This window comes from Aotus nancymaae, unplaced genomic scaffold (genome assembly GCF_030222135.1).
Source record: "Aotus nancymaae isolate 86718 unplaced genomic scaffold, 86718_ANA_hifiasm-v0.15.2.pri h1tg000033l, whole genome shotgun sequence".
NCBI lineage: Eukaryota > Metazoa > Chordata > Mammalia > Primates > Aotidae > Aotus > Aotus nancymaae.
In genome coordinates, this window is record NW_026988447.1 from 26,813,145 (window position 1) to 26,837,014 (window position 23,870).

Consider the following 23,870-nt stretch of genomic DNA (forward strand, 5'->3'; position numbering starts at 1 on the left):
CGCGGGGCGCCGTGGCGGCGGAGGCGGGAACCGGGTGCCGGTACGAGCCGCGCCCGCTCCTGTCGGGTGAGAGTCCGGGCCGGGTTTTGCGCTGTGTCCGCGGGCTTGTCTCACGGCCTCCAGCCGCCGCCGCTGCCGTGTTTACTGAGCTCGCGCGTCCTGATATCACTCCGCTGGCATGGAGGAGGAGGAGGTGGAGGAGCGAGAGGAGGAGGAGGAGGAGGAGGCGGCGGCGGCGGCGGCGGCGAGCAGTTGATCATTGTGATGGTGGCAGGAGCAGCGGCGGCAGCGGCAGCCCAGCCGAGCGTTAGGGGCTGCTCTCCGCGCGGCGTTTTGCAAAGGACTTCACCGATCTACTTTTGCAGTCGCCTCGGACTGTCCATGTGTTTACTTCCCTCAGCCCGAGGATTCGATATCTAGGCTCCTGTGAAATGCAACTGAGCAGCCAAAGTACTTTGAGAACACGGGGCGGCATAAACACCAAAACTTTTTTGTGGAAGGAAAATGCAATAAGCAAGCTTGCCGTTTTCCGATGCGGTGTGGAGTGAGTGTGTGTCGCGCGTGTCCGCACTGGAGGCATATGCTTGTGTGTGTACATGGGGTGTGTTTTTCGGTACGTAGGGAGAAAATGCTTGCCAACCACCGGAAATCTCCTGGAATTTATTAGAAAATAATGGATTATAAAAAGAAGGCAGGAGAGGAGCGGATCTCCCCTTGAGTTGCAACCCGATTTGCTGCTGGCTCAGTTTGTTGTGATTCTTTTTGTTGATAGGTGTCTGATGGTATTCCGATAACGTCCCCCCCTTTTTTTCCCCTCGAGCTTTTACAGTTTAAAAAAAGGAAACAACCACCCCAAAATCTCCCCCCCGCCTTTTTTTTTTCGCCCCGTCGGGATCGCCGTTTCCATCCATGTGCTCGCGTCTCCCCCGCGTTCCACTTAAACTATTTTAATCCTTGGACCCAAGGAGGAGGCTGATAGGGGGGTGGATAAAAAAAGTTCTTCCAAAATAGTGTGCCCGGGGAGCAGGATGGGGGATTTCGCAGCCCCCGCTGCTGCCGCGAATGGCAGTAGTATTTGCATCAACAGTAGCCTGAACAGCAGCCTCGGCGGGGCCGGGATCGGTGTGAATAATACTCCCAATAGTACTCCCGCTGCTCCGAGTAGCAATCACCCGGCTGCCGGTGGCTGCGGCGGCTCCGGGGGCCCCGGCGGCGGCTCGGCGGCCGTTCCCAAGCACAGCACCGTGGTGGAGCGGCTCCGCCAGCGCATCGAGGGCTGCCGGCGGCACCACGTTAACTGCGAGAACAGGTACCAGCAGGCTCAGGTGGAGCAGCTGGAGCTGGAACGCCGGGACACCGTGAGCCTCTACCAGCGGACCCTGGAGCAGAGGGCCAAGAAATCGGGCGCCGGCACCGGCAAACAGCAGCACCCGAGCAAACCCCAGCAAGATGCGGAGGCTGCCTCGGCGGAGCAGAGGAACCACACGCTGATCATGGTGAGGGCGCACGGGCTCGGGGCGCGCGTTGTTGGGGGTGGGGGGGCGGTGCGTGGAGCTTTCTTACATAGGTGTACAAGGGTCTGATTTGCACGGTGGGTGAAGTGGGCTGAAGCCGAAGGGTTAACGTCAACTTTTCTTAGGGAAAAAGCTGCCGTCGCCGCTACCTGTTAATCTGTCAGGGTTGTCAGATTTCGGAAGGAGGGGGTGAGAGGGGAGAAGCCAGTCACGACTGCGAGGGGCGGAGGGAGCCTAGAGGAGCGTCGGAGTGAGGTGCTGGAAAAGTTTCCCCCCGCTCCCTTTCTTAGATACCGATTTGAAAGAGTGAACCCCCGAGTTAAAACCTTGCTCCTCCTCTTCGCCGCTCCCCACCCCACCTCTCTCCGCACCGCCTCGCCTCCCCAGACCCGTCCCTCTACGCCCACCCCTCTCTGCACATCCGCCGGGTACAAGGAGATATTGATGCTGTCGCAGATTCTGGGCGGGCATAAGGCCCTCAACCCCTAAGGGGAAGCGGGGGAAGGAGAGCCTCTCGTCTCCTCTCCCCAGCTAACCCCCTTTGGGCTGAGAAAGTCTGAGAGTTTTGTGAATGAACTTTGAAGTGGGTGAGAAACGAGCGAGGGTGGCTGCGCGCGGGTGTGCTCGCGGGAGCGCGCGCGGATGCGCTCCGCTCTTTGCTCGAGACTCGGGGCCAGCCCGGCAGGTGGAGCGGCTGGGAGGGTTAAGAGGGGAGCGGCCTGGAGGGGGCGGGAGGGGAAAGCAACACCCAAGGTTTGCGCCAAGAAGCCCCACCACACTACTTCGCTTGGGATTCTTTCCTTTTCTCCTTTTAAACTTGCTTGCCCGGTGTCCTTCTCCGCTTGGCTCCCCCCCGCCACGCTGCCCGCCAACTCTGCGGGCCTGCCGAATAAGCCCAGAGTAGTGGAAGGTAGCAGGGAGGTAAAAGAGGCTTAAATGGCTGGGTGGGCGGGTTCGAGGTAGCATGAGCAGCCAATGGCTTAACTTCTCCAGGAGGAAGGGGCAGTTCCCACCCCCCAGGCCGGAGGCTAGAATCCTTTCTCTTATCTCCGCTCTCCGGTTCTTTTGCTTTCCTTTCTGGGTGAGGGGAGGCCGGAAGCTTGGGAAAGGTGTCTGCGCCCCCTCCCCCACCGCGCCGCCCGAGTGTTGGGTGGGCCGGGCGACAGGAATCCTGGAGCGCGCCGGGGCCGTGCTGACCGCCCCGCGATCAGAGGCGCAGAGCCTGGCACCGGCGGCCCTCCCGGCGTGCGGTTTAGAAATCGCACGCGTTCCCTGTCTGTGAGTCTCCGGCGGCGGTCGTGGTGCCAGTGCCGCCGCGGGCTTTCGCCGGGCGCTCGGGCCGGCGCTCCGTGACAAAGAGTCGGCTTGGGGGAAGGGAGGCGAGGCCGCAGCGCTCGCTCCCCACCTCCCCACACCCCGCACGTGAAGAGGAACAATTTGTTTATCTTGGGCTTCAAGAATCCTTCCCTCTTCCACGTTCTCCGAGGGCGCCCAACCCCTCCCCGCTCCCCTCCCAGGTCGGCGCGACCCTACCCAGTCCCGCCGACAGCACCTTCCCTCCTCCCCTTCCTCCTTCCCCTCCACTTCTTCCTCCCCTCTCCTCCCCCCTTCCTCCTCCTTCTGCCCCTCTAGCCCGCCTTCTCCCTCCCTTTTGGAACGCGGCCTTGGGGGAGGGAGCGGGAGGCGCTTTGTCCGCCTCGCGGCCCAGCGCAACCCCCGGGGCGGGAGGGGCGCTGCGCCCCTTGGCCCTGCCCTCTCCATCGCGGCTGTCCCCGCCCCGCCGCGCCCCCCATCCCCCAGCTCCCTCCTCCCCGCTTCCCCTGCGGCAGAGCCTGCCCGGAGCGCGAAGAAGGGGCTGTCTCGGTTTTGAGGAAGAACGACAGTCCCGGAGTCAGGGGGAAGGTTCTCGCTTTACAAACAGGAAGCCGAAAACCACTGACACACTAGCTTTTCTGATTGTAGCCGGAGGCGGGGCCGATCCTGCTTCTGGACTGTAGCTCCGGTCCACTTCTCCAACCTATTTCTCTCCCAGCCCCCGCCCCCCTCGCGCCCTCCCTTGGTGGTGGAGACTCACTTTGTGAACCTGAGACTGAAGAATTTAAGAGGCACTGTAGGTTTCATCCCTGCCCACCCCGCGTCCTCTTTTCGTGTGTTGGTACACCCCACGCTCATGGATTGCGGAGAAATAAGCTCCTTTCTGGAGGCTCCAAAATTCCCGTGCCACAGAATCTCTCACAATCTGTAGGGATCAAGGGCTGCTGTGGCGTTTACCTCGCCAGCTGGGCGACCCTGGAACAAAAGCCAGTGCCGTTCCCAGTGCTGGGTCTATTGACCTGGCAAGATAAGTAGAGTTTGCGACCAGAAAGTTTTGGTGTTTGGGTTGTGTTCTCTCCTTTCCGTCCTGGGATGGGTGGAGGGAGGGCTCGGGTGAGCGCGCCTGGGTTTTGATACATTCGCAGGTGGAAGCAAGCCCAGCCTCCTGACGTTACTTGGAAGGAGACAGCAAGCCCAAACCACAGCTTACTTTGGAAAATAAAAAGATAATGCTTGTTTAAATAGCCAGAGACATCAGCTGTAGATTTCACAGTGAATCCCAGTTTAGCAAATTAACAACAAATAGATTTGAAAGATGACTGCTTGAAAATAAAATTTTTCTATTGGTTTTATGACAATGATTTAGCCTACTGATTAGACTTATGTATTAATAAATACCAGAGCTATGTACAGAATAGGAGTGTATTTTAGCTTCAGCTGTTATACATGCATCTCTCGCTGATACCAGTGGGAAGAGTGTATGATGAGTGTAATAAATGTAATGTAAGCCTTAACTCTTAAGGAAAGAGTGCAAGTAAATTCTGTGTACCAATAAAAAGAAGAAGAAAAAAAAACCACTTGCTCTACAAGTTATATTTCCTTTCAAAATAATTAGTTTAAAAATTAACCTTGGCTTGAAACCAGGGTATTTTAAGTCTGTATATGAGGTAAAATCTCAAAAATAGAGGTTGTAAAGAAAATGTTTCTCTTTATTTTCTTGAATTGACTGCTGGATTATAGGTGTACTCTGGTGAGGCACAGAGCAATTAAATGTAGTTCTCAGATTGGGCTCTATTTGGAAAACCCTAAAGAAAAACGATGATCACCCACCGCCAAATAATAATAACGGTGATATAAAAATAAAGATGAATAGGATTCTTTACTGTTCTATTGCTTTTGTTTACCTTCTTAGGACCAATATGTCCAAAGTACTAAATATCGATTAATTCTCTTTCTGCCTGGCTTGGGCTAAGAAGGCAGTCTAATGAGGGCTTTGCCTCTTTTGATTTGTTTTCCTGTCTTACACATTTACAAGGATGGGCATGAAAAACAAACAAAAACAAACTAGCAAACAAAAAGCAGAGCTGATGAGGAGTAAAAAATTTTCCTTGGCTCCAGGCTGCTGCAGAGGGGGCTGGGTTCTGTGTGGGTTCTCACCAGCCCTGTTGATAGAGCAGGTAGTGCAGACCTGGGTTTGAAGCTGCACTACCTCAGGTATTAGGTCCGTTCTGAACATGTAATCAGATGATCCCACCCCAACCGCCACCACTTTATTGACACAGAAGTTTTTTTCCTCCTCTCAAAGACACGGCGAAAACTATTGACTTCACCTATCAGAGAGCCTCAGTTGAAAAGATACTTTTTTTTTTTTTTTTTTTTTTTTTGAGATGGAGTCTTGCTCTGTCCCCCAGGCTGGAGTGCAGTGGCTGATCTCGGCGTACTGCAACCTCCGCCTCCCGAATTCAAGCGATTCTCCTGCCTCAGCCTCCGGAGTAGATGGGACTACAGGTGCCTGGGACCATGCCCGGCTAGTTGTTTTGTATTTTTAGTAGAGATGGGGTTTCACCGTGTTAGCCAGGATGGTCTCTGTCTCCTGACCTTGTGATCTGCCCGCCTCGACTTCCCAAAGCTCTGGGATTACAGGCTTGAGCCACCGCGCCCAGCCTGAAAAAATATCTTTTAATTATTTGTGATAACAAAAGGGGGCATCGTTTATTTGCTGTATTTGGAACTGAAGTCCTGGTTAAAATTTTAAGGTAAATTTCAGTTGACAAGTTCATTTTCAAGCCCAAAGATAGGTTGACCTGACTTAATTGTGCAGGCGCATCGAAAAGCATGTCAGTGCAGTTTTCCGAATTTCAAAATGGTGGTAGTCTTACTTGACTTAGGTAAGACCCATATTGTTTTCATGACCTTTTCACTGTGTTAGCACCATCGTAACTTTCAGAGTGTGGGGCTTAAATTTATATAAAGCTTACAGACTGCATAAATTGTTGCGACCCCTGCTCTGAAGAGCGTATCACATAAAATTCATAAAATGCATTTGATAATGCATTAAATACCAAGTATTGGAGACAACTACAACCCACCCAAAATGTTCCATTCATTCCTGGAGTAGATTTAGGAAATGTCAAAATATTAGTCCAGTGCTAACTCTCCTTGTAAATGAAGCTGGCTTCCCACTTCTTACCCTGTTGAAGGTAAATTACTGGCTCTGTATCAATTTTTTGGCAAGCTCACCTTACCAAGTTATTTCTACATCTTCCCTATGAGAACCTTTTCTTGGGCTTATCCCGTCCCGCTGCTAGCGTGGGTCACAGGACAATGTCTTTTGAAAAGCTTTCCTTTACTCAACGCCGTGTGCCTTAAGTTTGGTTGAAAACTTTTTGAAATTTCACTGTTATGTCCATCACGTTTTTTTTTTCTTTTAATTCTCAAGAAGCATATTTTTAAGCTCCAATACATATTTAGTTCTGTTATGTTCTTTGGTTGTGGTACATTTTATTTAGTACTGGGCAGCCAGTGGTCAGAAAAGTAGAAGCAGAGTTAGTTAACCATTAATCAAAATCTACAAAATGCTTTTCAAGCTGAGTTCCTCCCCAGGGAAGCCAATTTTTCAGGAAGCTAGTATGCTTGATACTTTCTATCCTGTCTCATTAGAATTATAAGGGCAAACTTTAGAATCTTTTTCAGGTTTTCTGACACCTGATAGGAGAAAAATGGGCAGTCCTGGTACATAGTTTACTGACATTTCTGGAAGAAGAAAGATCAGGAATTTAAACATTGAAATCGAGTTATATAGAGTTATTTTCTGAATATCGCTGTGAGAAGAATAGCCAACTGTTGTTAGAGAGGTTTTCCTACCCATTTGGTTGAGATAGGAATATCTCTCTCTCTCATGCACGCACGTGCACACACATGCACATACACACTCACACATTCACTCGTTCACTCACTCACCCTGGTGCCGGTGCCATAGAAGGGATCTAATATAAGAACTGTTTTGCATGTTACATAGTAATTCTTGGATACATTTGAAGTACTTGTGTGATTACTGTTCCGTGTTTGTTAAGTAACAGTCCTGTCTTATACTCTTGAGCTTAAAAAGGCTAAACCGTTGTCTTTTTCCACATTACTCATCTTGGAGAACTGTGAAATCAATCAATCAGACATCAGACTCTTATAAAGAGGAACATATTTAAAACTCACTGTCAAGATCTTCATAGTATCTACCTTTTAAGTCTCCCAAATAGCTTTACATTTTTCACTCTATTATTCAAAGGCTGATTATTGAGTTTTTTTCAGATCCTCTGGCTGCTTGCTTTGTTTTTCCTTCCCCCACCTGCTGCCAACCTTTTGGTCTTTTCAGTGATCTTTAGCACCTTTACCAAAGAGTGGGAAGAAGCAATAAGAAGGGAAGAAATTTAATTTTGGTACTCCTGACTCTCAGAACTAATGAAACAATCGGATACAATACCATTTTGGATTTAATATGGATTTGCCTTTATTCTTCCTTAGCACAAATAATAAAGACTGAGTTTCTAACTGCATTTATTCATTCAACAGCATTGGTACATTGTCCATAGTGTTTCAAGGAAGTTAAAATGCTAAATCACGCTCTTGCATCCCAGACTTGGACAGTATACATTCTCTGTAGATTTTCAGTGTTATTCTAGCCAGATTCAAGGGGATAACAGATTTTAAAAAATCAATATACTCATTGATGCCAATGACAGCAGTTTCAGGCTTCAGGGTGTTATATCCCTTTTCCATGATTTTTAAGGGAAATATTATAATATACTTTACTTTCCTGTTGTTTCAAACCGGTTTGACAATGGTGTCTGCAAAATAAGCTAATTTGCGGATGACTGCTCCAAAATTACAGGATTCACCACCCCTCGCCAGTTAAATTTTTATTACAAATACAGCATGCTTTCCAGACAGATTCCAAAAATTCACTATTCAGGTTTGTGAGTTGGAAATATAGCTTCTGAAAAATCAGCTGTCACCAAGAACTGATTAGTTTAAATTTTTTCGTCTTTGTTGTTTAAATCTAAGAAAGCTTAAAGAACCGAAGAAATCAAGTTACATAAAATTACTCAGAAAATGTAGTTGAGGGCCTGCTGTATAATAAATACTCAAAGATCATGGGGTTCCATTCAGTGGATCAGAGAAGGAGCACACTTTTTTTAAGTCTACCTGGCAGTTCCATCTGTTAAACAGTGGAGGAGTTTTTTTTGAGTTCCTTTCTCCATTTGGGATGGAAGCACAGCATTCAGCATTCTTTGAGGGCCGCATACACACATGTAGGAGAAGGAAATTACTACTATGGCAAGCTATGCATACTATTCTTGGAGGAATTTAATAAAAAATCTCAAAAGGCAGCTGGGCGAGGTGGCTCACGCCTGTAATCCCAGCACATTGAGAGACCGAGGCAGGTGGATAATTTGAGGTCAGGAGTTCGAGACCAGCCTGCCCAACATGGTGAAACCCCATCTCTACTAAAAACATACAAAATTAGCCTGGCATGGTGGCACACGCCTGTGGTCCCAGCTACTTGGGAGGCTGAGGCAGGAGAATCGCTTGATCCCAGGAGGCAGAGGTTGCAGTGAGCTGAGATTGCGCCACTGTACTCCAGCCTGGCAACAGAGGGAGACTCCATCTCAAAAACAACAAAAAAAAAAGATTGCTCAAGAATACTTTAGGTATCTTTTAATTATATTGGACCTCCTATTGGTTGAAAATGACCTTTATGCTGAAGTAGAATCTTTTAAAATGCTAATAACGAACATTCATCCCCCTTTCGCAATGGCTTAACAACTGTAGAAAACTTAAAGTTATTAACTGCCAACTTCCAGAATTTTCCTAATTCCTTTTATCTCCATCCTGTTGAGTAGAATCTAGTTGTATATCATTTCATGTTTATGGACCCTCCACCTCTCAACTGTTAACAGCGTTTACTTCTATGGGTAAAGGAGGTAACCTAATAATGTAACCTAATAAGGTTACATTGCTGTGTCTCTCCTTCCCTCTCCCAACATCTTTCTCCACCTCCAGAGCACTTATGGACAGGGGCTTCTATCCCTTCAAAGGAAAAGGCCAAAGTGCTCTAAGTCTATTTGTGTAGATTCAACCTGGGTTGCAACTGTGACTCAAAAGAATTGCCCAGCTCTGAAAGATGCTCTGCTTGTGCCCTTTATTCTCACTCTGGTTGGTTATTTCTCTTCCTTTGTTTGTTAGATGCTGAAAGTAGCTCAGTGATTGAGAGTGAATCTAAAAGAATGGGTACCCAGTAAAGGGCTTGAACTAGTGGTAAGGTAGGAGAGGCAGGGGCATCACCTAGCATGGATAATAGGGGACAGAGACATGGGAGAGTATGTGTGGATAAACAGACTATATCCTGGTGCTTTGGGAGTTTCCAGAAGTAAAGCATGCTTTTAGTAACCTATACTGAACTTGGAGAACTTACTGAAACTCGAATATATATATTTTTAAGAGCTAATAGCTAGAAAACAAATCATGTTTCTGAAATATTTCCGTGCTCTCTTAAATTATTACTACTGTCATGTGAATGGATTTACTATAGGATTCCTTTAATTCTTTTTTTTTTTTTTGGTTTTGCTTGTTTTTGGGAGACAGGGTCTTGCTCTGTCACCCAGGCAAGAGTGCAGTGGCATGATCTCGGCTCACTGCAGCCTCCACCTCCCAGGTTCAAGCAATTCTCAGCCTCCTGAGTTGCTGGGACTACAGGTGCTCACCACCACTCCTAGCCAATTTTTTGTTTTGTTTTACTTTTTTGGTAGAGATGGGTTTTTATGTGTTTCTCAGGCTGGTCTCGAACTCCTGAGCTCAGGCAATCTGCCTGTCTCAGCCTCTGAAAGTGTGAGGATTACAGGCGTGAGCCACTGAGCCGGGCCCTAATTCATTGATTATCAACTGGTGGAGGTTCGGCCCTACCTCAGGAACATTTGGCAATGTAGGGAGACATTTTTGGTTGTCATTGTCACAGTTGGGGGACTGCTACAAGTATCTAGAAGGCAGGAATAGAAGTGGGTAGAAAGAAGGGATTATACTAATTTCCTACAAGAGATTTCACCCGTAACAGAGAATTACCTGATCCAAAATATTGCTGCTGATGATGAGAAGCTCTCCTAGAATTTTGAAAATATGAAAGGAGATGGGTTTACACATGTGGCATTACTCTCAGCTTTCTCAAAACACTCAGTACTTGAAGGGTGGAGAGAGGCAGAGGTGCAGCAATGACGTGGAGGGAGCCTGGGAAGAAGTTAGAGGACCGCTGTGTTGCATTGCATCACCATCCTAGCTGGCCGCGTGGTGTGATGTTCTGGCTTTTTACTTCACGATTGTTATCTGTGTCTTCTTGCCTGTCAGAAAGGTGAACTGTTGTCATTCTTTTTACCTCACAGAGTCATTGTTAGGATCAAACGAGTTAGCATATGTAAAGTCCTGAGTACCTTATGGTGCTGCACAAATGCCAGGCATATTTTAATGAATTAACTTTCATTTCACTTACTTGTTGCCTCTTGCCCAAAGGCAGACTTGAAGTTGAGTGATTTGAGGTTTATTTCACTCATGCACAAAGCCAACGTCTACTGAATGTGTGCTGAGCAGCCGCTGCACATTGGGCACTGCTCTAGCCATTGAGGATGCAGTGGTGAGCAGGACGTCCTTGTTCTCATTGGACAGGGGCAGGACATAGTCTCATGTTTCAAATTAGCTTTATGCAATGGTATTTGTTGTCTTATTGGATATATACATGGAAATGCTTAAAAGACCTACATTTAGGAAAATCCTAAGGGCGTTAGATACTTTGTATCTTCTTGCAAGCATTATTTTCTGTAACAAAATTCATTTCAAATAAAACTGTGGAGAGGAGAGGATTAGTTGGTGCGGTGGGGAATCAGATTGAGGTGTGGCATAGTTGTTAACAATGAGGCAGATCCTCGTCTTTGTCTTTCTTTCCCTCACTTTTGTGTGGACTAGGTGACACTTGTAGCACCATGATCATGGCTTGACATTGGGCTTTTAGAGGAAACTAGAAAAAGAAGAAGACATTTAGAAAGAAGCAAGCAGGAAGGTGCAAAGTCTTGAAACTATGTCCCAGGAAGAACAGTTGGAAGACCTGGAGGTGTTTAGTCTGATTTAGGGGTGATAGGGTTGCTTTCTTAAAATATTTGAAGAACTGTCACGTGAAGAAGGGATTAGATGTGCTCTATATGGCCTCGAGGGGATAAATTTAGGACCACTGGTTGACAGTTATTAGGATCCAAGTTGTGCTTTAATATATATATGTTTAAAAAGTCAATCTTATAAAAATTTAAGCTGTTCCAGGATGAAATAGGCTGCTTTGCTGAGTAGAACTGGCCCAACAAAAGTTGTTCATTTGGCTGAACATTGGAGAGGGATAGGGACTCTGTCTATTCATTAGGATACTTCTGTGACTTGAAAGGACCTACCTGTACATAGGAGGAACTCTAAATATTTGTTGAATAAATTACTAAATGAAAGTAAATAGGTTAAGAAGTGACTTAATTCTGCCCCTCAATGTTATTTCCTTTCTCAGAAGTAATTGTAGTCTGGAGTCTCTCTCTCCAGACCCTCTTTTGTTCGCTTACATGTATATTATATATTGTACATAATCACATATTCATTTTATCTACATAAATGGAATTATATTATGTGTACTTGTCTAAAATACACTTCTTTCTCTTTCATATACTTTAGAGAGCATCCAAGTTGGTACATATAGATTCTCAACTCATTCTTTTTAACTGCTGTAGAGCAGTCCATATTGTGACCGTTTCATAATTTATTGAATGATTCCCTATTGATACATACTTTGGTGTTTTCTTATTTTCTGCTAATTAAATGTTTCTGTAATGAACATCCTTATCCGTATATCCTTTGTACATATGTGAGCATTTCTGTAGCACAGATTTAGGGTTCTTTCTATAGATGTAATATGTATAAAGAGAAACAAGTTGGCGGAAAAATCTCTTACTCTAATATGGTTTAATATAGCACCTGAATCTTATTACAGCCCATTTTAGGGCAAATGGTAATTATGTCTCCTTAACAATATGGCTTAAAAAAGTATCAACTCTAGTAACTAGTTTTGGTCTTTGCACAGAACATTACTAGTTTTTAAAGGCTGTGTATTTGGCAAATAACACATCTTACAGGAGTGACGTTCCTTTTCCTCAGCTGGCCCTTAAAGAGGTTTTACTGAAGAAGGAACCTGTTCGGCCAGCTCCTGCTCATTCTGTGAAAGTGGAGACTTCACTTCCTTGAACAAGTTTGTGGTTCTTTTTACCTTTCCTGAGCTTTGTGTTTCACAGCCGTGATTATATGGCTTTATTTATAAAATGTATTTCAGTGGGTGATACAGTACCTGGGGTGTTCGTGGGTGCAGATTGGAGTGGTCATAAAAATCTCAGGTCTGTGAGTTGCCACTTCCTACAGGTTAAATTACCCTGACTAATCCAGTCATCTGTGTAACACAGTAATAACAACCTGCTGACCTGGCCAACTGTAGAAAATGCATCAAAATGGACTTGCTTCAACAGGCACCTTATAGCATTTGTTTAGACAGTGAGTAGTCCTATCAGTTTTCATTATACACAGGTGCTGCAGTGGTCTGAAGACTGACCTTCATCAGAGTTCTTAGTTATTTTGCTTTCTCTTTGCATTGCAGCTTCCCTACACTGAGGTAGTAACAATTATTCTCTACAGTTTTATAATAGCTGGAGCAACCTGGCTCCAGAATCTGTGCTCTTGGCTACTACATTTTTCTGCCTTCACCTGACTGCAGTGTTCCTTCTTGGAAAGGTTGTCTGAGCAACTGCATTTTCTAAATAGCCGTGTTTTCCCAAAGAGAAGTTCTTGTCTATTTGACTTTCGTTTATTGGTCTGAACAGGAGCCACAGTTCACGGACATGGTAGTGCTGGTCCTTGCAAGGCCCTGGTTTTTTTTTTTTTTTTTGAGATGGAGTCTCACTGTGTCGCCAGGCTGGAGTGCAGTGGTGGGATCTCAGCTCACTGCACCCCCCCACCTCCCAGGTTCAAGTAATTCTCCTGCCTCAGCCTCCCTAGTAGCTGGGACTATAGGTGCATGCCACCGTGCCCAGCTAATTTTTGCATTTTTCATAGAGATGGGGTTTCACCATGTTGGCCAGGATGGTCTTGATTTCTTGACCTTGTAATCCATCTGCCTCTGCTTCCCAAAGTGCTGGGATTACAGGCATGAGCCACCATGCCCGAGCGCCCTGATGTTCTATGATGAGGTCCCCAACTTTGCTGTCTCCTGGCCTCACGTACCTCTGGCCTTGTGTGTTTCTCCTTTCCCCATCTCCTTTCCCACCACCTCATGTTCCACCTTTGTGACAGTGATAATAGGATCTGGAACCTTGTACAAGGTGCATGTGGCTAAGATTTGACCCAGAGAGATAAAGCAAGGGTGGGAATGTCCATGATTCAGGGCCTAAACTTTACATGTCATTCTCTACCAAATGATTCCAATAAACTAAGCATCATGCTTCAATTTATGACCTAGATTCAGTTTAGCCATTTTTTAATTTAATTTAATTTTTTCTTTTTTTTTTAGACAGAGTCTCTCCCTGTCTCCCAGGCTGGAGTGCAGTGGTGCGATCTTGGCTCACTGCAACCTCCACCTGCCAGGTTCAAGCAATTCTCCTGTCTCAGCCTCCCGAGAAGCTGGTACTACAGGCGTGTGCCACCACACCCAGCTAATTTTTGTATTTAAATGGGGTTGGCCAGGATGGTCTCAATCTCTTGACCTCGTGATCCACTTGTCTCGGCCTCCCAAAGTGCTGAGATTACAGGTGTGAGCCACCGCGCCTAGCTCGGTTCAGCCAATTTTTTGCCATTTAGCTGAGCCATATCGCGTCTTACTGCTTTCTTTATTATTGTGAACCTTTGGGCAGCTAAGTTAATGCAGCTGTGTGCTCACTGTAAGCTTTAGGGAAGGGGGCTTCCTCATTCTAAAGAAAGCTAGATGCCTTCTGTTTCAGTGGCTTAAATAGCAAAAGTTGGTTATGTATATAAAAGAAAAAACTTCTCTCTCAATCTTGTACGTAGGCCATCCAGTATGATAAATTAAGAGATTCTTAAAGGTGCTGCTCTGGTCATGCAACAAAATTTCAACCTATAACTTTCCCTTAATTATTTAGTTTAGCTATTCTACTGTCCCTCTGAGGAGTGCTATCTTATTTTTTGGGTGTTTGTTTCTAATTTTTCATGGTTCTGTTTCTTTTATTTCTAGCACTAGAATATTTTCTTTTAAGGATGACTTTCATCTACAATCAAGGTAGACAACTGTCTTGCATTTTGGACTAAGTACAACACTTCCCTTTATATTGATTATAGATAAATGGTTATCTAAATGTTTAGAATACTTGTTTCATAGCTATCTGATTAAACAACTATTAGATAAAAGATATTTTCGAAAGAGTAGTGAGATTACAACTGTAGCAATAAACATCTAATTTCTAATTCCTTTGGAAAACATTTTATTAATTTTTTAAAGAGTCCAGAGATGATTTATAATAGGTAATAAATGACTAAAATCAAATCTTAACGTTATTATGGATTTTGTTGTTGTTGTTAAGAAATAGGATCTCTCTTTTTTGCCCAGCCTGGTCTCGAACCCCTGCTTTAAACTATCCTCCTGGCTTAGACTCCCAAAGTTCTGGGATTATAAGCATGAACCACTGTGCTCAGCTGAATTTTTGATTTTAATATAACTCAAAAAGTGAGTGTTTCAGACCGTTTTTTAATAGAAAAATGTGGCAAAGTTTCAAGGCTATTCCAGCCTGGGCAACAGAGTGATACTCTGTCTCAAAAAAAAAGAGACAGGGGCTTGCTCTTCACCCAGGCTGGAGTGCAGCGGCACCATCTTAGCTCACTACAGCCTCCAAATCCTGGGCTCAAGGGATTCTCCGGCTTCAGCCTTCGGAGTAGCTAGGACTACAGGCATGTGCCACCATGCCCAGCCAATTTTAAAAATTTTTTGTAGAGATGGTTTCTCACAGTGTTGCCCAGGCTGGTCTCAAAACTCCTGACCTCAACAATCCTCCTGCCTTGGCCTCTCAAAGTGTTGAAATTACAGGCATGAGCCACTGTGCCTGGCCTAAAGGCTAATTTTGACAGAACAGTCAAATAGCCATATGAGTTTATAAATAGAAGCGTCTTGTTAACATATACATGGCCGGGCACGGTGGCTCACACCTGTAATCCCAGCACTTTGGGAGGCCAGACGGGCAGATCACCTGAGGTCAGGAGTTCGAGACCAGCCTGGGCAACATGATGCAACCCCATCTCTACTAAAAATACAAAATTAGCTGGGCGTGGTGGCACACGCCTGTAATCCCAGCTACTTGGGAAGTGGAGGCAGGAGAATCGCTTGAACCTGGGAGATGGATGTTGTTGTGAGCTGAGATCATGCCATTGCATTCCAGCCTGGGCAATAAGAGAGAAACTTTGTCTCAAAAAAAAAGAAAAGAAAAAACATATACACAAATAAATTTGACATATGTCAGAATTCAACAAAATTTTCTGGATACTAAGTCAAAGAAGATACGACATTTTAATTGTTTATGTTTGGGCTTCAGAATGTCTGAGTGATAATACTGCCAGAGTCCCCAGCTGGGGCAAAGCATAATGTTCCCTTCCTACGCTGCCATCTTCTGTTCCTGGCTCCTTTTGTCCCTAGTTCTAGTCCACTGTGGGATTTCAGTCCATCCTTTCCCTCTCTCTCATTGGGGAGAGTGTATGGCAGTAGCGTGGACTCCTTTGCCAAGCATGCAGGTGGCGTTTGTCTTTAATTACTTAAGGTATTTCCTCACAGTGGTGTATGCAGATCAGCACCTCATGGGTTGTAACATTCTCTTACTATTCCCATCCTGCAGTAGCCCTCTGCCCGGAAATTCTCTGATGTTTGGTAAACAGAGGTGGTTTATATAAAGAAGCAACTTTCTCCGTTTAGAAGTTGTTACGGCTAAATGGTTGAAAATGTATTTTGCAGTTTAACTAGGAATTCTTAAATGGTTTGCAGCTGCTATTGGATTTTTCACGTTCATTTTCTTCAATGAAGCATGGAGACAATGATTTAGATTTGGATTTCATGCTGCTTAATTCTCAGAACCTATTGAAGGAATATTTGAAAAAGTTGTTCGTGAAAATCATAAATAACCACGCTCAAAAATACTTCTGGCAAGTTGTATTTGTTAGAGTGGAATATGTCTGGAGCCCACAGTGAACTAGGATCATGAAATGGTGACTTGGAGGGTGACAAAGTGTGACAATCAGGGATGTCTGGCATTCAGGCTATTGAAATTTAAATGGGCTATTGCTTTTTTAGTGTTTGTTCCTGTTCTTAGATTTAAAGGACTGATATGAATCATTCAGGGGCTTTTTATTAACTTTAAATTTGTGGTTGAGATTGGAATTGGAAGGCTCAGAAAGATGTAACGGTAGTTTCAAGTAAAGCAGTTTAATGATAGCGTGTGTCTGTGAGAATAATGCCTTCTTCCCCTTCACGGAGACACAGGTTGTTTGTGTTACTGGTTTGGTAGGGTTTGTGTTTATCTGTGGTCTGGAATGTCAAAGGATTGCAAACTGGAGAACTTTGCTTTCCTCTTGATTCTGAAGTAATGGTGTAAGAGTTTCTGGTGTTGGCTTCCGGGGGTGGGGAGCACCATAAATGGAAGAAGACAGGAGGATTGGCTGGCTTTGATATTCTCACCCACTTTTTCTAATGCCGTTTTCATTACTCTATTAACAAAGATAGTGCATACTTTGAATAATTATTTATGTCTGTCTTTTCCTTCAAAGTGTATTCACACTTCACTTGTTTTCTTCAACTTTTTATAATTCATGTGTTTATGATACACTAAAGAGCAATACATTTGAGGATCGAGATAATTAGCTTTGACAGACTTAGAAATGAGACTGTAAGAGGAAGAAGCAAGCGGATTGCTTAGAAAAATATTTGATTACTGGGCTTGAGGAAAATTATCTAGAAAGAAATTCTTCAATGTTAAAACCCACAGCCATATGAGTGACACGGGTTGTAGGAAGAAGTGACTAATATTGTGACTTTTTGAAAAAATTTAAACTTTGTTTATAGTTAAAAAAAACTCCTTTAAAATTTTCAAAATAGAATCTTTAAATGGAGAAATTTAAAATACTGAATAATAAAATGGGAGAAAGAAAAAGCAACTCGGCCACTGGTGCTCAGTTTCCTAAGGTTCTTCACGTAGCCCTTTAGCCTCTTTCTTAGTTAGTATCACTGTTTATCGTTTTTTGAGGAACCTCTGTTTAATAGCTAGCTTACCTTAAGAAACAGTTTTCCTTTCACTTTGGTGGGTCATACATTTGGGGAAGTGACCTTCAAGAAACGTGACTCATTTGGCACTAACTTGACTTAGTCATCCATCCAGCCTCTCCCAATTTGGGGATCTTTTGCAAAGGGAATGATTAAACAGTGTCAGTGTCTACAAAGAGGGATATTAACTATGGGTTGGGTTAAATTATTCCTACTATTGTACATTACTTTGGATTTTCTGGACCAATAAGAAAACTAGCAGAACAGCGTGTAAGAGGTTGATTATGTCACAAAGTGGAGAGGGTAAAATTCATGTCATCCGAGATAAACAAGGCTCCAGTATCGCCATTATTTCTGTGGCTCTTTCTCCCTGGCTTAAATCATGTCCTCATCCACAATGGAGGTCATGAGAATATGTGGGGTGGGAGGGGAAAAGGGATGTATCTAGAATGTTCTGGGATATACTGGCTTATTGCTTACAAGAGAGGCAAGAGGAGGCTTTTTAGGGGAATTTCACTGAAAAAGAAAATGTGTAGACATTTCACAGTCAGGGCTATGGGACGAATTACATTTGGGTCTTGCCAGCTCTCAGCGGCAGGGTCTCTAAGTATCAACTAGGGAACTACTTGAAGGGAGCCCCTCCCAGGAATGAGTGGGGAGAGCAAAAAGGTTGGGATTTCCCTATAAATGGAACCCAGTGTCATCAGAGATCGGTGTGAGGCGCTCCGTTAAAATTCCCAGGTTTTCTTCTATCCACACCCAGGACTTTCTTCTGTTCCTGCCACCCCATCCTTGGGTCTTTTGTTCCATGAATAAATATTATGTGGTTTGGTGCTCATTACTCTTTGATATGAAAAAAGGCAATTCATTAGGTTGAAGGAGAAGGGGGAGGGAGATACCATTTTTCACTGGCGCATCAAGCATGGTTACACTGATTTGAATTCCCAGAAAAGTAATAAAACAGTGAAAATCATGAGAAAACAGCTCCTGGGCTGACAGCTGTGCAGCACATGGGGACACTGAAGACAGGCCCCAGTGTTGCAGCAGGACAATATTGTGGAGCATATGGTGCCATGGCAAGCCAGTTGTTGAACTCCGTGGCTGGCTTTTGTTTGGGGAACTCTCTCAGCATTGGGTGTATGGTGGCTCTTCAGAGACTTCTTGTCTCATTGGCAAGAGGGCTCTTGGCCCGATGCCAGCCTTGCTGTACGGTGGCTGACCCGGGCCATGTGGAAAAGCTCATGCTTGGAAAACATTCACTCCTCCTTACTTTGGTCACTAATCAAATCATTTATTCAACAAACATAAATTGATCTTTTTCCGCGGCAGCCCAGTGGCTACATTACAAAGGAAGAATTTCCTCCAAGAATGTCAATTAATTATCAGATGCGTTAATTCATTGGTACCCAGTACTTCTTGTAGGAGTGAAAGTTGTTTTGTTTTTCATGCTTTTCAGAGCACTTTGCGCATGATGTCTTTATTCTTAAGGCTTAGCTAAAATCAGCAAGTGTCTAGGGCCAGAGTTGCTGCTAGAAAGGAGATAGAGTATCTGTCTATGTGGTTTTTACAAGACAGTGTTAAAATAGGCCCTTTGCTGAGCATGGGTCTATTTTTTAAATGTGTGAAGCTGGCATGTGTATGTGCATAAAAAGGCTAATTAACTCCACTTTCCTCCAGAGGGGTCTCCTTGGCTGCCCCGTGAGTGTGCTCTACTGTGGCCAGAGTTACTCCATCCTCCTGAGTCCTTTATGAGTTCAACACCTCTGTAGTTATGTACACCCATTCTGGTTTCTTTTCTTTTGATTCCAAAGTGCAAAGGATGATCCAGCAGGGCTACTCCGTCCTGGGAGAGGTTCCTTCAAACGCAGCAGAAGGCGAGGCTCAGAGAGAATCACACTCCATGAGGAGGGGCTGTAGCCCGTGCCATTGTGCTTCGTGCCGGAGAATATTTTTATTGCACAAGCTAAAAGGAGAAAACGGGTGATATTCACACTCTGATGGAAGAGCACCAAATGTCACCATATTCTTGGTCTCTATGGGACCTCTTTTTGCAGAGCACCCATGAAGGTTGGCGGGGTTATGGTGCTGGGACAAGCAGATTTCTTTTTCTCATGAACAAATGTCATTACAAGGTCAATATCTACTGGAAAAAAAACAAACATATATGTATATGTATATTTATTTATTTCTGTGGTGTTTTCCTAATCACTCATCGGAGTTTATATTTTAACACTGGGCTCTGCAAGGGGAGCTGATGTTTATTCAGGGTTTAGTTTTTACATTTTTGATCACTGGTCTTGAAAACAATGTTTTTAAGTAGAGAATAGATCTGTTTACAAATCTGCTGTAAGTGGAGATGCACTTGCGGTAGCATTCAGGGCTTGGGAACATCTATGCTTGTGCCGTGGAAGTGATTCGGAGCATCTGGAGAAGTGACTGGTGTGCGGTTCCTCTGAGCTTGCCTCTCTTGCCTTGGTTGTAAAAGCTCCTTGAGTGTGGGAACATCCTTTCAGTCTTCCCTTTTCTTGACGTGTTTTTACAAATCCCAGTTAGGGGAAGTATTTCTGGTTTTATTTCCCCCGAGTTTCCTAAGTTAGGGGACCAATCTACATAGTCTCCCTTTAAGAAATGGAAGCAAGAACACAAAACCAAACACCACATGTTCTCACTCATAAGTGGGTGTTGAACAATGAGAACACACAGACACAGGGAGGGGAACATCACACACTGGGGCCTGGGGGGGTGGGGGCTATGGGAGGAATAGCAAGGGGTGGGGGGATGGGGGAGGGATAGCATTAAGAGAAATACCTAATGTAGATGATAGGGTGATGGATGCAGCAAACCACCACCATGGCACGTGTATACCTGCACGATCTGCACATGTGCCTCAGAACTTAAAGTATAATGAATAAATTTAAAAAAAATGGAAGCAAGAAGATAATGAGCAACAAAAAGCCTGCAGTTGACTCTTCCTTGCCCTGAGCACCGCGGAGCCAGCCATAGCTAGCCAGTCCTGGAGGTTTTACTCCAATTGTCACAACCTCCCTGGAGGGAGAGATGGCAGAGATGGCAAAAGGGATGAGTGTGGAAGAAGAAAGAGCTAAGGGATAGCTGGAGAAAGAGGAAAATGCTGAGGGTACAAATGATCAGACATTTTGGGGTAAGAATGGGTAAATATTCAGATAGATGAAGTATCTTTGTTTCTGTTTAATTGAGTTTGTAAATATCTGTCTACATACAGCCATTTTATGTTTACGGAATGAGCTAGACATTCTGATTCTGCGGCATGTTTATGGGATGCGTGAAGCGACAGCAAGACCCAGCTGACTTACTAGGTCACCAAATAAGTAGCTGGCAAAGTGAAAGAAGATACAGGTTTTTAAATGTTCTACCTTTGTTACAGGTTTTCCAGCTGGGTGAAGAAATAGGAATCTGAAGATCTAGCTATGTTGTTTTACAGACTATTAGGAAATAGAGTCTTTGGGGGTTATGGGGACAGTTCAATTAAAAAAAACTTGCCCCTCCATGTGGTTTGTATTATAATTATTTAATACCTGAAGGACTCTTATAATTGAATTTTAGGGTGCTTCATTTACATTCTAGCTGGTGAGAGTTTCAATACTGTCACTTTGTGGTCCTCTAATTGCTGTCCCAAACATTCAGAAAATGCCCTGTGATTCAATTATAAGTATCTTTTGGGGACTGTGTAATTATATACTATGTAGTTATCATTATAAAGCACCAGGAGACGTTAAGCCAATCAGATAGCTTTAGTGGCTGGATGTTCATAACCCTGTAATTGATACCACAAGGTGCTTTGGGTAATGCTACAAATTTTATAAGGCAGGACCACTGTAGTTTTAGGTGCAGGAAAGAGTTACATACTAATGTTTAAGTTACATAAATGGGACTTTTTAAGTAAACCCTCTTTTTTCTTTTCGTTGGCTTTTATTTAAACCTAATCAAAGATTGTAAATAAATATTTACCATATATATGGCATGTAACAGCACATAGTGGCTCCTTTTAGTAGAAATCCATCTCTGTTCTCCCCTCTTTTTAAAAATAGATACAGGTATCAAAATAATCTTCAACATAGTTTTGATCGTACTTAAAGTCAGCGCTCACACTTTGAAATAAACTCTTACCAACACAATAATATTAAATAGTAGATTGACCGATTTGTTCAGAATAAATAAAATTGCAAGTTTCAAGATGTAGACCAAAAACCTCTATAGCTCTCATTGAAAGAAAGGCGGGGGGGTACAGTTGCATATGTAAAGCTATGTCTTTGTAAAACTAAAATTAAACCAAGAACAGTACAAGAAAATAACCCTCATATAGGAAATAATTACTAGATATGTGTACCTAGTAATCTTTGAATTACAGAAGAGTGAACAAACGTGTTCAGGGATGTTTGTGCAAAATAAGAAGTCTTCAGCCTGCTCTTCCCAGAGCACCACGAAGGCATTTGCTTGCAGACGGTGCCTTCTTCCGAGCTCTTTAAAGTGGTCGCCAACTCTCAACAGCAATTGCTTCTGAGTAGTGTTCAAACAGCCCTGACATGGTCCCTTGGTATATCATTATCTAGTCTCGTATTTAACCTTTTTCTAATAGCCTCCCCAAAGTCCAGAGTTTCCAGTTAGTGCCAGAGGAAGTTAGAAAAGGTGGATTTTTTTCCCCTGTCTTGACTGCACAGCTGTGAGCAGCACAGGTATCGAGAGTTGTCTTCATTTTTCCTTTCTTTGTCCTATGAGGGACAAGTTATATGGGGAAGTAAAGTGACTTGTTGAGATAGGCCAAGCTTTGCAATGAGTGTCAACACACTAATAAGAACTTCCCTTTTTGCAGTTTTTTACTGACCTCCTTGTGGATTCACTCTATTATTATAGGATAGAAGGGCAAGGGAGCACGTGCATTCGTGGACCGTGCCTCTCCTGCATTTCTGTATTCTTCAGATTGCCATTGCAGGAGCATGTGTACCAGTAAGATGTCCTGTACAAGCTGCAGAGTGTGGGCTGGGCCTGAGGACAGTGGCCATGATTGTATGGGTGTAGGCTCTACCCTGATGCCTCTGTGTGGTGAACAAGACCTGTTTACCCAATTGCTGCATACACACACTCATGACCACAATGCCTTTAAATGGATGTTACTTTATTAGAAGCATATGGAAACGACAACATCTCTGATGTCTCAAATAGAGATTGGAGACAGCATTCCTGAATATATGTGGGTGCGGAGCACCCTGGTGTCTCATTTTGAGTGGAGGCCAGAGGCAGATGACCCAAAGAGCCTTCTTCTTCACCCTTCGCAGCCCCTGGCCTGGCATGGGGACAGCAGTAGGCTGACTGCTGAGGTCTGGCATCATGTACCATTGCTGCTGCTGAACTTGGAAGTGGAGATGGCAGAGGTGGAGGAGATGGGCTGTGGAGGGGAGAGCTAGATGAAAGAGGGAGGGAAAAAAATGAAATGGTAGGAGCAAGGAATGGTAGGTGACACTGAATTGACTATTACCCAGAATTAGTTTTTGAAATGGTGAGAGGGAACGTTTCTCTACTTTTCTTGGAGATAGCTTGTAGAAATTCCATTCTACTTTTCCTTCCTGGCTCGTTACCATTTAAAGCATCTTTGTGGTTCTGTACAAACTCCAAAGTACCTTCTGCCTCTGCACCAAGTTCTCCAGCATAAGTAGCACGGGGGTCTGGGGGAGAGTGAGCCCACCTCTTGTGCGGAGCTCCTCCCTCTACTCCCTTACCTAGGAGACCCCTCTTTGCTCTGATGGCGGCTCTGCTTCGTGCTCTGTGGGTGCTGCATGCCAGCGTGCAGTCCGGCCTTTGGTCTGGGTGGAGGGCTGCTGCTTTGTGGGTTTTCCCTGTTTTTCTCCTGTTGGTTTCTCGGGTGAAATCAACACCAAGTCAGTCACTGCCTCTGGATGGCTGTGTTATCTGTATGTGTTTCACAGACAGAACTTCTGATTATTAGTTATAATACACACTCCCACTGTCATTTCTGTCTCTGGCTCTTACCTCCACCTTTGAGAGGCAGTTTGGTCTACCTGAAAGAACATTATGTGGGGAGCCGGGAAATCAGGTTGAGTTCAGGCACTGCCACAATTAATTTTGTGACCTGGAGCAAGCCACTTCATCTTTTAGGACCACACAACTCAAGATTGATTCAGTTGACTTGTAAGTGCACAGTACAGTGGAAGAAAACAGATTTATGAAATATAAATTTTTAGTAACTTTGTGTAGCCATATTGGTACTACCTTAAATCCCAGGAATATCTGCATCCTTCTTTCTGGCAACCTAGAGGCCTCCACCACTGCAGAAACAAAAGAGGGCTTGACCATCACTGAAATGACTGGAAGGTTTTGGCCAGCAGATAATAGTTTATTAATTGAATGTGTTTGTGCATGCACCCTGCTTGGAAGAAAGGTGAGTAGAATTAGGGCTAGTCAGCAAGATGTGGAGGGATGTTTCCTGATTCTGCTGGTCCTTTCTGTTTAGAACATGGGCCTTCCCTTTCCCCAGCACCTTTTCACGACGTGGCGGTTGTCCTGTGTTGCTTATGGTGAGTGGCCAACTCTGGGTGGTGAGCAACTTGAAAGCAAGGTTTGAATCTGACTCATAGGAGGAACTCAATAAATGTTTCTTGAATTAACCTGCATAATATTGGCTA

The 23,870-nt window shown here is 44.4% G+C and overlaps 1 protein-coding gene across 1 annotated transcript in view; it reads left to right on the forward strand.

Moving 5' to 3' along the window:
* The first annotated feature begins 242 nt into the window (after positions 1 to 242).
* The window catches only part of MAML3 (mastermind like transcriptional coactivator 3), a 453,257-nt gene continuing 429,629 nt past the window's right edge, over positions 243 to 23,870 (forward strand). The window contains exon 1 of the mRNA XM_012443206.2: positions 243 to 1,496. Coding sequence (XP_012298629.2) covers positions 1,029 to 1,496 — 468 coding nt within the window. The 5' untranslated portion in view covers positions 243 to 1,028. The remainder of the gene's footprint in view (positions 1,497 to 23,870) is intronic.